Source organism: Vigna angularis, chromosome 1 (genome assembly GCF_016808095.1).
Source record: "Vigna angularis cultivar LongXiaoDou No.4 chromosome 1, ASM1680809v1, whole genome shotgun sequence".
Taxonomy (NCBI): Eukaryota; Viridiplantae; Streptophyta; class Magnoliopsida; order Fabales; family Fabaceae; genus Vigna; species Vigna angularis.
In genome coordinates, this window is record NC_068970.1 from 24,851,891 (window position 1) to 24,865,127 (window position 13,237).

Sequence of the window (13,237 nt, forward strand, 5' to 3'; positions counted from 1 at the left end):
CCATCTTCTCTGTCTCATGTTCAATTCCTTTTGATCAAAAAGATATTTCAAACTTTTATGATCGCTGAACACTTGGAACTGTGCGCCATAAAGGTAATGCCTCCAAATCTTCAAAGCAAAAACGACAGCTGCCAACTCTAAATCATGAGTGGGGTAATTCTTCTCATGATTCTTAAGTTGTCTCGAAGCATAAGCTACCGCTTTCTTTTCCTGCATAAGTACACAGCCCAGTCCTTGATATGAAGCATCACAATATACTTCGAAAGGTCTTCTTGGGTCAGGGATCACTAATACAGGAGCACTTGTCAACCTCTGCTTTAGTTCTTGAAAACTAGCTTCACATCGGTCTGTCCAAGCAAAGGGACGATCTTTACGAGTTAATTGCGTCAATGGTGACACAATCTTGGAGAATCCTTCTATGAATCTACGGTAGTACCCTGCTAATCCTACGAAGCTCCTGATCTCCGTTACGGACTTGGGTCTCTCCCATTGAAGCACAACTTCGACCTTAGACGGATCCATAGATATTCCACCAGCCGATATGACATGTCCCAAAAATTGCACCTCTTTCATCCAAAACTCACATTTGGACAACTTGGCGTATAACTTCTTATTTCTTAACACCTCAAGAACTGATCGAAGGTGATCCACGTGTTCTTCCCGAGTCTTGGAGTATATAAGAATGTCGTCTATGAAGACCACGACAAACTTATCTAAGAAAGGTCTGAATATCCTATTCATGTAGTCCATGAATACAGCGGGAGCGTTGGTTACACCAAAAGGCATAACCACGTATTCATAATGTCCATATCTGGACCTGAAAGCAGTCTTTTGTACATCCTCTGCCTTTACTAAAATCTGATGATAACCTGATCGTAGATCAATTTTCGAAAACACTTTTGCTCCATGTAACTGATCCATCAAGTCGTCGATTCTTGGCAACGGATATTTGTTCTTGATAGTCAACTTATTCAGCTGCCTGTAATCCACACACAATCTGGAACTCCCATCCTTCTTCTTGACCAACAACACTGGCGCACCCCAAGGTGAAACACTTGGTCTGATAAATTGTTTTTCAAGCAAGTCTTCTATCTGCTTTTTCAATTCTACTAGTTCAGCTGGAGCCATCCGATACGGAGCAATTGATACTGGTCCTGTGCCTGGTATGAGATCAATTGAGAACTCGATCTCTCTTTGAGGAGGCAGTCCCGGTACTTCTTCAGGAAACACATCCATGAAATCAGTTACCACTGAGTGATCTATGCTCCTTCCACTCTGGTTAATCTCCATGTGTGTCAACACAAGGAAGCAACACGACCCTTCCTGTACTTCGCGCAACAAATTCCTCGAAGATAATATCTTCGATTCTTCCTCTTGAGGAAATAACAATTTCTTTGCACCACAGTCTAAGAGAATGTGATTGGAAGTTAGCCAATCCATTCCTAAAATTACCTCTAAACCTTGTAGAGGTAAGCAGATGAGATTAACTTTAAACTGACGTCCCTCTACTACTACAGGACATCTAGTACATGCTAGAGATGTCTTAACTAAACCCGAAGCCGGAGTAGACACTATTAGGTCATACTGTAGCTCACTCACAGGCAATCCCAACTCTCGCACACAAACATCAGACACAAAGGAGTGCGTAGCTCCAGAATCAAACAAAACACAACAAGCTTTCCCAAACAATAAACAATTGCCGATGATAAGATTACCTGGCCCAGTTGCTTCTGCTCCGGTCATTGCATATACTCTGCCCACAGCCTGCGGTTTGACATCTGCCGTCTGTTGAGACTGACTAGTCGGTTGCTGAACCCTTGGTCTTCCAGATGTGGGACAATTCCTGGCAAAGTGTCCCTCCTTCCCGCAGGCATTACACTTCATATGACCAACTAACTGAGGGCAAACGGACCTATAATGTGGTCCTCCACAATTAAAGCACTTCACCACTCCAGGTTGTCCTGCTTGGCCAGATTGATGAAATGAAGGTCCTTTAAGCCCCTGGAAAGGAGGTTTAGAATAGGGCTTTCTCCTGTCTCCATGCCGGAATTTGGACCCAGATGGTCTACCAATCCTCTGGGGTGGTCTCTGCTGAAATTGCATTTCATTCTTTGTCTTTTCTAACACTTTAGCTCTCTCCACCAATGTAGGAAACTCCTTGATACATAAACCTTTGACCAGCAATTTGATATCTCCTCTCAGTCCATTTTCAAACTTCCTACACTGCCATTCTTCATCCATATCCAGAGTATGGAAGCGACTAAGATGCTTAAATTTATCGGCATATTCTGTCACAGTCATTCCCCTTTGCACTAACTGGAGAAATTCTACTTCCTTGGTATACCTTACACTGTCCGGAAAGTACTCAGCATAGAACTTATTCTGGAATAAGTTCCAAGTGATCGGTTTACCACTCCTTTCCAACAGTGTTCTCGTACTGGTCCACCAATGACTGGCTTCTCCTGACAACAAATATTCAGTATAAGCCAATCTATTATCGTCTGGGCAGTTTTTGGCATTGAAAATTCTCTCCATATCTCTAAACCATTGGTCTGCTTCGTCGGCACTGGTATTGCCACAAAATTTAGCTGGATGATGTTGAAGAAAATTCTCTAGACTCCACTCTTGAATAGGAGTGGGCGGAATATAGAATGGGTCAGCGGGAGCTCTTGCACCACCGTTTATTAGTTCCACAAATTGCCTCTGGTGTGCCTCAGCTGACACCCTAGCAGCCTCCAATTGTTGTAATGCAACTGTGTTTTGTTGTATCAACGATGCATTCTGCTGTTGCATCGCCACCACAAAAGATTCCATTACTCTCACCAAGTTAGAAACATCAGACTGTGCCGGTGAAGGAGAAGGAGGAGGAGGAGGTGATCTGCGTGCCATGGTTCTGTCCAAAGAGAAGAACCATTAGTCTAAAATTCAATTCCTATAATAGGAATACGCAACTAAGATCACACAACTAAGACATGGTATTTTCATCTCCTACAAAATTCCTAGTGAAAGAACTGCTCTGATACCATTAATGTAACATCCCCATAATTATAGCATCAAACTATAATAGAGTTCTTACATCATTGATACAATAGAACAGTTGATAGAAGGAGGAATAAGAGTTTTCCTCATTATTATACAAACCCTCACTGTTAAATTCAAACTAATTACACTCCACACCTTAAAACATAAATAAAAACATAGGTTTCATTATTAAAACTATTCTTCAGTCGATCCTCCATCTAAGGCTTGCTCCACCGGCATATCACCGACTTCTGCTCCCATCCACCGGATGATCATCGCCAATCAAAATACATAACACAAAATAACAACCAAACAACAGACAAAGCAAGGGTGAGCTAATGCAATACAAAACATCATGGTAAATTAAATTAATAACCAAACTTCCATCTTATAAGTTAAATTACTCAATAATATAATAAACATACCATTATCATTCGTAAACTCCATTCATTCGGACAATCGTATGAATATTGAACTCTTAGCTAGTTCTACACTTGCAGTGGTACTTTTACTCAACTACATCCTATCCTACTCTGTCCCCAAACTGGATCTTCGGACATGGATGTACTTATTCGCTAGCTCAATTATTCTATCCTACTCTGTCCTCCAAACTGGATCTTCGGATATGAATATCACCACTGAAGCTACATCCTTCCTACTCTGTCCACTCACACTGTGGATCTTCGGTAAGGATTTTCCACTCTCCACCACATAGCTTTCTCTCTAAGTGAGATCGAGACTATTGAGAGCATAAGAATGAACCCCTAAGTCGGAGTTCCTATATTCATACGTACAGTACTTGACACAAAATCAATAAGGAGTTCCTCCTTGGAACTCTATTATACAATTTCCATTCATAAATACACATGTCAACATATTATCATCTTTAGTCATATCTCAAGAAAATAATTCTCACATACTCAGACATTTCACAACCTCACAGAAACATCACTTATTAACACATAACTCTTTATGGTCTATTAATTCGAACCCTTAAGTAGTTCAAACAGCTTGGATACCCTCACCAATGGCTCTGGAAGGGTCAAAAACCCCCATATCGACCTAAAGAACGTCTAAAACGGACATCCAAAACTCCCAAAACGTCAAAAATATCAAAACACTAAATTTGTTACGCATAACTCGCTTCAGCGAGTTAACTCATTCACTCAAGCGAATTTACTATTCCAAAATTACGAAAATTCACTTCCCGGACTATAACGACTATTTCTTCCATCATACAGATTTTCTAGACATCCAAAAACTTATCTCCCATCAACAACCCATATTCATCCAAATCTTATAAACATCTAAACTAAACATATAATTAAAAAGACAGCGGATAATTAGTACAATCCAAAATTTCCGATCAAAACCTAGTCTCCTTTTAAATCCATAAACAGATTCAAAATCTTCGATCTATACGTATACCTAAAAAAAAAAACTTCCACCGATTCAAAATACTTAATACGGACAAGATCTCTTCAAAATTATCAAAACAGAAGCCTATCCCAATTCCCAACCGTACATCAATTCAAAAGATACAACATAAGCAGAATTTCATTCTAAAATCATAAAGAGAATCAAAATCCTAAACATATACCAAATTTAAAATCATACAGAAACAAAAAGACTCAAGGTTAGCTCCCCTTACGGTTTTCTCCTAAGCTTGCTTTCAAACGGTTCCCCGACGTTCCTCTGCCTTAGAATTCCTTCTCGTGGCTCCAAACTTAGCTCTAAAACTTCTCTGGTCCAATGCTTTTAGGTAACAGTTCTCAGATTCAACTTAGGAATTCTCTCAGCCCCAAAACCCTCTTAAATAACCAGAAAAACGTGTTTAAATAGTAAAACGCGTTTACTGAGTCAAAACGCGTTCAAAACGCGTTCAAAACGCGTTCAAAACGCGTCCAAAACGCGTACAGCGAGTGAGTCTGATTTTGACAACTTTGTCAGTCCGGTTGAACCCCTTCCCGATGTCGGAATTACGCGTATAAGTACTCGAATCGAAGCTATTCGAGTCTACTTTCTAATGGAAAAAGAATCAACTTAATATCTAATTTGTACAATTAATTATAATTAAAATACCAAACCATGTCAAAGTTGACAGCATTGTATTTTGCATATAAACTTTAACTTTTGTTACAACTTGATACATTTTTGGTTTCTTACTCTACTAATGACCCGAGATTCACATTTTCCTTTAATTTTTCAGGGTCTTACATATCTTGTTGTGTGTTTGATTATGGTTGGTATAATAAGAAGGTATGTATTTTGTTGTGTGTTTAATTATGATTGAATGAATCAGTATGTATGTATCTTGTTGTTATGATTGTTTTATCAGTAACTTACCTCATACATGTTTGTGTTTGTGTGTTTGTGATTGAAATTGTCGGCAATGATAGTATAATGTGTTATACGTGAGCAAATAATGTTACAGGTGTTCCAGAGGCGTGATTGACTTGAGAGAGGATGGGGAATAACCTTGGGATTCATTTAAAGTTATTTTGTTTTACAAGTTAAGACAATATAATTGGAGTATTTCCTTCGTTATTTTATTACTCGAAATAATGTAATTGGATAAGATTTTCTTTAAGTATGTTTCTGCATTATGATAAATTTTGAATTTTACCGATTTTTATTAACTCGTGACATCTTAGAAATCGAGGTGTTACAGAAAAAAAGAGGGGAATGTATTACAGTGAATGTATTCTCGCACAATGACCACCAAGTCAATAACTCTTTGACTTTGGCTTCTCTTTGGGAGTATATTTTCGCTTAATGAGTTTTCATAATTATGCAGATTTATGTTATTCCAGCCTTACAAATTCATTTCATCAACAACACAGATGTCAAAACATACCAAATTTGCATTACACAACCTTCACTAACTCTAATCATCTCATTTGTCATACCAATCATACAACATTCCAAAATTTCACCATATAATCAATTTATGCAATTTAAGAACCTAAGCACAATTCAACAAAGCACATTTATCACATAAATCAATCATTTAGTCAATTCACCATACAAACATAAAATTAGACACTTGAAGGTATATATAATTTAAAATAGTGCAATTAGCTTTCCTTACTTAAAAGATATATGAAATTGATCTAAGGAATCTGAAATCCATTCAAGCTCACAAAATATCCTATCTATACCTAGGAATAACAAAAAAATTATTAGGACACACCATTAGAACCATTGATTAATAAAGACTCATATAAAAGACTAAAGATATGCATACAAGTGGAAGAAGACTTACATGCCACAAATAAAAGAAAAAGACCACGAAAAAGGGCTAAAACTCAAGTTACACAAGCAAATAAACTGATTAGTCCAAATTAAAGAGTTCATCGCAAGGATAAATCCTTCGATCTCAGTTCTTCAATCAAACGAGTAGAGAGGAAGAACTCTTAGAGAGAAGTTTGAGAACTATACAAAGGTGTTTCTAAAGAGATGATATATTTTAAAATAATGAAATATGTTCATAACAAAACTATTTATATTAAAATATTTTAATATTAAAATATTTGAGTCTCACTATTTTTAAACCACTATCATTTCTAAAATGTCATTTTCTAGGTTTATACAAATTGAAAATATTAATATTGAGATATCGTTAAAATTTGATATTTTGTTACCCTTTTTTCTCTCTATGTACATATTACATGAATAAAATAAATAGTAAGTTTCTTTGTATAATATCTCTTGCTCTTACATTTTCAAAATTTTGAAATCTTAATAATGACACATTATCATCATTTTAAGAAACTTGTAGAATGAAAAGAGAAAGAATTTCTTACTCATGGTTATTTATGAGTCATTTTAGTGGTGAAAATTTGAAAGCATAGGGAAAATGAAGATTAATTAAAGAAAATCATACAATTGAAAGGTAATTTAGTTCATACTAACGAAAGAGTTTTCAAAGTCAATAACTACAAAAGAAGCAAATACAAATAAAACAAAAACGCAAGAGTTTTTCATCTTATCCTTATTGAAAGAAAGATAGTTACCAACACAAGCCATATGAAAAATGTTACAAATATGGTCATGTCACAAATATGATCATTTCATATATGTACTAACTACTTTTTGTACTTTTTATAAAACTTAAAATCCAAGTGGAGAAAGTAGTTGAAAAAACAACATTTTAACATCCTTACACGTCCAATATTACTACCACATCATTCACATACAAAAAAAAAATGAGGTTAATGAAAGAAAAATTATAACAAAAAATATCAATTTGAATGAAGATATAATCCCATAAAAAAAAGAAAAAACAGAAATGAAAAAAAAACATTATTTAAAAGAAAAGAAAGCAAATTTGAAATTCAAATAATTAAGTATTAAAACAAGAAAGAGTGTTTAAAATACTTGCTCAATACATTTTTTTTAAAATTAGGTTTTATGAAATCTTTTATAAATATATTTTATATAAAAACAAAAATACATTTATTTATATTTTATATTTATGAAATTAAAATTGAGATATTATTAATATTCTATATTATATTATATTTATTATATGTATATAATTAAATAAATCATAAACTTCATATAATATATCTTTTATATTTTTAAATCTCTCAAAATTTCGACAAATAATACCAGATTAATTGATTTATAATTTTAAAAAACAATATTTATGTGATCAACAAAATATAAGAAAATTTACAACATAAGAAAACTCACAGTTAATTTGAATGTTTAGTAATCTCATTTCAATAATAATTATATTCTATCAATTTCATTTATTTTTTCTACATAATCTTTAACTCAAATAATATTTAGTCGTCACTAAATATTATTTTGTTTATTAAATATAAAAGTTATATGTATTTTATATAATTGTTTTTCGATAAAATATTACATAATTAATTATTTTCAACGTTTGTTACCAAATTATAAAATAAAATATTTTTTAATAATCATTTTAAATAAGTTTACCACATTAATGTACTATTTCAAACGTTTAAAAACTCGTTTCAATTTTTTAATATTGAAAAAATTAATAATCGGTAATAGGTAATTACAAAAATTGTTAAATTAATAACAATTTATATTTTACGTTTATTTACACAACCCAAAATAATATCTTATTTTAAACCACTATATTTATTTTATTTTTATAAGTCAGAAGTTTAAATTATTTTTTCATTATAAGTTCTTATTTTGAGTTTTTAAAATTTGTCCTTTTCTTTTTGAAACATTTGCAAAAATAAGAGAATAGATCATTTTCCACTGGAAAACTATTCTGCACAATTGAAAATTCAATTTCTCTTAAACGGAAATCTAAACTTGTCTAGTCAAAAGTCTAATTGGAAAAATAAAATTTGATAATTCATTTGAGAAATTTTATTTTATTTGGGAAAACTTTTTTTGCTTTCTAGTGTTTAAAACTTTATCAATTAAATATATTCTTACAGATTCTGAACCTCGCAATACTGTTTTAGGACAAATAGACACTAACCCTAAATAGATCTAATTTTATAGTCTTTGTTTTAATAGTCAGTCACGGAAAGTCAAAATCTTACATATCCTAACGCGTTTTGCATGCCTTGCTATACACTCCATGGCACTCGCACGTGCGAATCAAATCCGGCACGTGTTTCCAAGTCTTCTCACTGAGACAGATAAATCAGAATACTAACCTTTCTACCGTTTTTTCTTAGCTGAACTCTTCTCCCTCTCTCTCTCTCTGTATCTATCTACCTATCTGCGGCGGTTTCTGGTCACCGGAGATCTCTACGATGTCGGTGAGTTCCAATCGCATCCGTATTATTATTTGACAATCATTTCCGTATTTCTAAATTTCTCTCTCTCTCTTTCTATGAATTCTGCGTACTGTATGAAACACTGCCACCGCTGTATAAATTTCGGTATGTGGAGCAGGTTCCGTACTTTTCGCAAAGCTAGTTCAGTTTAGTGTAAACGCGGAACAGTAGATCCGTCTTAGTTTTATTTTCTTTGAAACCGTGCTGTCTGGGTAGTTCATGTGAATTTATTATGTGTTATTAATATTTGGCATTTGGATTTGGAAAGTTCTGTTTTGGTGCGGAGGTTTGCTTTATTGTATCTTGACTTCGGAGAGAAATTGCAATCTATCGGACTAATGAACTTTATGTTATTTGATTTATGTTCTAGATGTTCTTAGGCTACTGTTCTGTAGTGTGTGGTATGATTTTCATTTAAGAGTTTCTAATAATGATATCTAATTGATACAATTACAGATTCTGGAGAGATTTATCTTGAATGTTATGATTGAAATTTCTATGTTTCGTCTGCCCTGCACTAATGTTCCCCTTAAAATGGATTGAATAGCATTGCTAATGTTAAATGGGAGGATTGAATAGCGGGATTAAACAAGATGCTATGTTTTTATTCAAACTTGTTTAATAATTGTTCGATACATTTATCTGATAGGTAAAGAGTGAAGAAATATATTAGTAATCCTTGTAAAGTGGTGACACAAATGTATACTTTTAAGAATATATCATATCTCTTTACCTAGCTGATTAAGCTGTGTGTAGTTTATGTATTGATAGGGGTTGGTTCAGGTGACTAAGATTTCTGTATTTATTCCTCATTTGTTTTTTAACCTTTTTTTAAATCAGGATTCTCCGTTTTCCAAATTAAGTTTGTTAAATGTTGAACTCTCCCACCTAAGTTATGTCCCCCCTTTCTGACCTTTTATGCAAGATCGGGTTAATATGTGAATGGTAGTTATAAGGGGCAATTATGAACATTTAAAAATGAATGAGAGAATTGAAAGCTTAATATTAGTTATTATTATATGTATATTTCTTTTTATCATTACTGGTGGTCTGAGGCGGCATCACAATGGAAGTTTCCATTTTTAGGAAATGTGCTTCAGTAGTAAGTAATGATATATGCTTTGATTATGTCCTAAACGTGAGATTTCTGAATACGTGTGCATATAAGGAGGTGGGTTCTCCGTGCTGTTTTAACCTTTTAGTATTACATTATTTTCTTTCCAGATCAAAACTATTAAAGTCAGCAATGTTTCCTTGGGAGCAACTGTGCAAGATATTCAGGAATTCTTTTCCTTTTCTGGTGATATTGAATATGTTGAAATGCAGAGGTCAGTAAGTTGCTTTGTTTGGTGTTTTAGTCCTTTTTGTTGTGTTTTACACTTTAGTTTTATTATACAAATTGTAAGTTTATATATTAATGCAGTTATGATGAACGGACTCAAATTGCCTTTGTTACCTTCAAGGATCCACAAGGTGCCGAGACTGCAGTATTATTATCGGTAATCTGCCTGTCATTTGTCACCAGTTAGAGTATTTTTGTGTCAATTATCAAACATGATTCTTTATAGGGTTATTGAGTGTGGCAAACAACTAATAAAGTTGTCCTGTATTGACAACCAAAACACCTATATTCATTATTAAAAGTTGAAGATTCAGGATTGCATGTCATTATGCAACATGGACTGACAGTTGGATTTAAAGCAAGATAATGCAGTATCAGCAACTTACTCAAAAGAATAGATTATATTTGATAATTTCAGAACCATGTTGTGTCACATGTTTCAAAACATTTCACTTTAAAGGCTTTTGAAGATCCTCTTTTCTTGAATTTCTATAGCATATGTTGGTTAATCTTCAATCTGCCTGAATGTTTATATTTCATTGTTTTAATGTGTGCTAAAATTCAAAAGCATCTTTGATTTTTTTCTGTCTGCAACATATGTGTGTTGATTTCACACATGTGATTATTTCAGTGTTATTGTGTTACTGTGTCCCAACATTCAGAAGTTTGTTCATTTTATATTTTCAAGTATTTTGGATTTTTTGCTGTCTGCAAACATATGCGTGTTAATTTTGAAGCTTCGTATGAAATGTCATTCCCATTCATTTCCCAGTACAAAGTTAAATGTTTTGAAAGAAGTTGGTTCTGATACTGATACCGATGCCAGTGCTTGTTTACATTAATTATCCATTGTTTCATTTTGTCAACAATAAATGGTTCATAGTAAACCTCTTTCTTATGTAAACAATTTTTCCTATCCTGAAAGTTTGGGCTTCCTTTTGCTATTATTTTCAGTAATCTTAATGGATTTGTATGTTATATTATTGATTCATGGGAATGTTCTGGAAACGTTTCCTTCTCTGCTTTTGATAACTACTGGAACTATTTTGGAAATTTTCATCATCTTTCAAGATTATTGATGCTAATGGTGACTTGTTTTTCTTGCGGTCCTAGCGAATAAGCTGTCTTAGCGAATAAGCTGTCTTAGCAAATAAGCTGTCTTATTTATGGGTGATTCTGTGTAGCAATTGAAAAGAAAATACTACGTGGAACTCAGAGGTGGTATGATTTTGCCTCTGTATGGAATGTGTGTAATTTTTATATTTATTAGGACTACCATAATGTTATGATAGGTTATACCCGGAGTTTAAAACATTGTTCATCACCTGCTACATTGGTAAATGTTTATTTTTTCCCAGTAGTCATTGAAACATGTTATAATGTCATCTAGTCCATGTGAGATCTTCAATGAGTGGTCTAACAGGAGTCTAATAACAGTGGCATAATAGTCCCAAAGAACTTGACTAGGATAGACTTAGAGTATCTTAGTAAGTGGATTTATACTTAACTTCACAAAACAGGTTTGCAAGATAAGCATTTGTTTGCAAGATAAGCATTGTACCCAACTTATATATCATAATTTGATCTTATTTCTAATTGACATGGGATGTCCAACATACTATATAATTAGCCCCTTAAATGACATCAAATTCAATGAAGAATGAAAGGGGTGGCATTAAATTTCATTGATAAATGGAGAAGCAATGTGATGCCAAATGTTACCTTGTACGTCTATGGATAACTAAAATGGGTGTATATTTATTCCTTTAATGTAGAATTTTATATAGCCTGAGGTCATATTAAAATTTAACCAAGTTTCAATATTTCAGGGAGCAACTATTGTTGATTTGTCAGTTAAAATAGCACTCGATCAAGATTACCAAATTCCACCTGCTGCCTTGGCATCATCTGTAAGCTTTGTAAAGATCCTCTACTTATAAAGTACCTAATGATTTTGCCTAACAACTATGTGATATTTTTCAGGCAACACAGCGTAATGCTCCTGGTGGTGCTGACTCTGCTTTACGGAAGGCAGAGGATGTGGTCACCAGCATGCTTGCGAAGGGTTTTATCTTAGGTAAGGATGCTGTTAACAAAGCAAAGACTTTTGATGATAAACACCAGTTATCTTCAACAGCTTCAGCAAAAGTTACTTCTTTTGACCAAAAACTTGGGCTTAGTGAAAAAATAAGTGCTGGTGCTTCTGTTGTAAGTGGTAGAGTACGAGAAGTGGATCAAAAGTTTCAGGTTTCAGAGAAGACCAAATCAGCATTTGCAGTTGCAGAACAGAAAGTCAGTACTGCAGGATCTGCTATAATGAAGAATCGATATGTGCTCACTGGGACTTCTTGGGTTACTGGTGCTTTTAATAGGGTTGCCAAGGCAGCTGAGGATGTTGGACAGAAGACAAAAGAGAAAGTGGTACATGCAGAAGAGGAACAGAAGCGAAAAGTAGAAGACCAATATGCACAGGTCCTTTCTGACTCCCCGAAAGCAGCTGCAACTAGCGATCTGCACTCTTCCAAGCCTGCTCCTGCTCAGGGTTTGATCCTCTGATTTGCTTCTTGTACATACCTTCTTTGAAACTCTTGCAAATTGTTTCCATGTGAACCCCACCCTTTTATCTGATTGAAATTAATGTAACACTGGTTTTACTCGTTAGATGCACAATTTTGCAGTTGTTTCTTACTTCCATAAGCAAGATAAAATGAATGATCTGAAATGGTTTGTTTCCATGGTCTTGCCCGCTCCCCCCATCTGTTTGGTAGCATAATAACTTTGGCCGTTCTTGTGCTTCAATAAGTATATTTGGGTGAACTCGTGCAAGAAAAGGTATATTTGCTTTAATCAAATGTGGACTCTTTATATGCCAACTAAATTACCGGCTGAATATCTGAAGTACCCGCGCTATGTTGTTGTTTTTTTTTTTAATTCAAAACAAGAAGTTAGGGTTTGTTGGCAAGTTGAAGATGTAATAACGGTGGAAATGATAGACAGAAGGACTAGGTTTTGTGAGACTGTGATACGGGCAAGATACGGGTTAAAATTATCTTATAAAATTGAAGTCGAACAATCTTCCTTGACCCTATAGACT

At 34.2% G+C, this 13,237-nt stretch overlaps 1 protein-coding gene across 1 annotated transcript; it reads left to right on the top strand.

Moving 5' to 3' along the window:
- Positions 1 to 8,628: 8,628 nt before the first annotated feature.
- On the top strand, positions 8,629 to 12,878 carry LOC108323907 (binding partner of ACD11 1). The gene is made up of 5 exons (XM_017556728.2): positions 8,629 to 8,783; positions 10,026 to 10,129; positions 10,225 to 10,300; positions 11,973 to 12,053; positions 12,127 to 12,878. The coding sequence occupies exons 1-5, from the start codon at positions 8,778 to 8,780 to the stop codon at positions 12,697 to 12,699; spliced, it is 840 nt and encodes a 279-aa protein (XP_017412217.1). The 5' UTR covers positions 8,629 to 8,777; the 3' UTR covers positions 12,700 to 12,878.
- Positions 12,879 to 13,237: the final 359 nt, after the last annotated feature.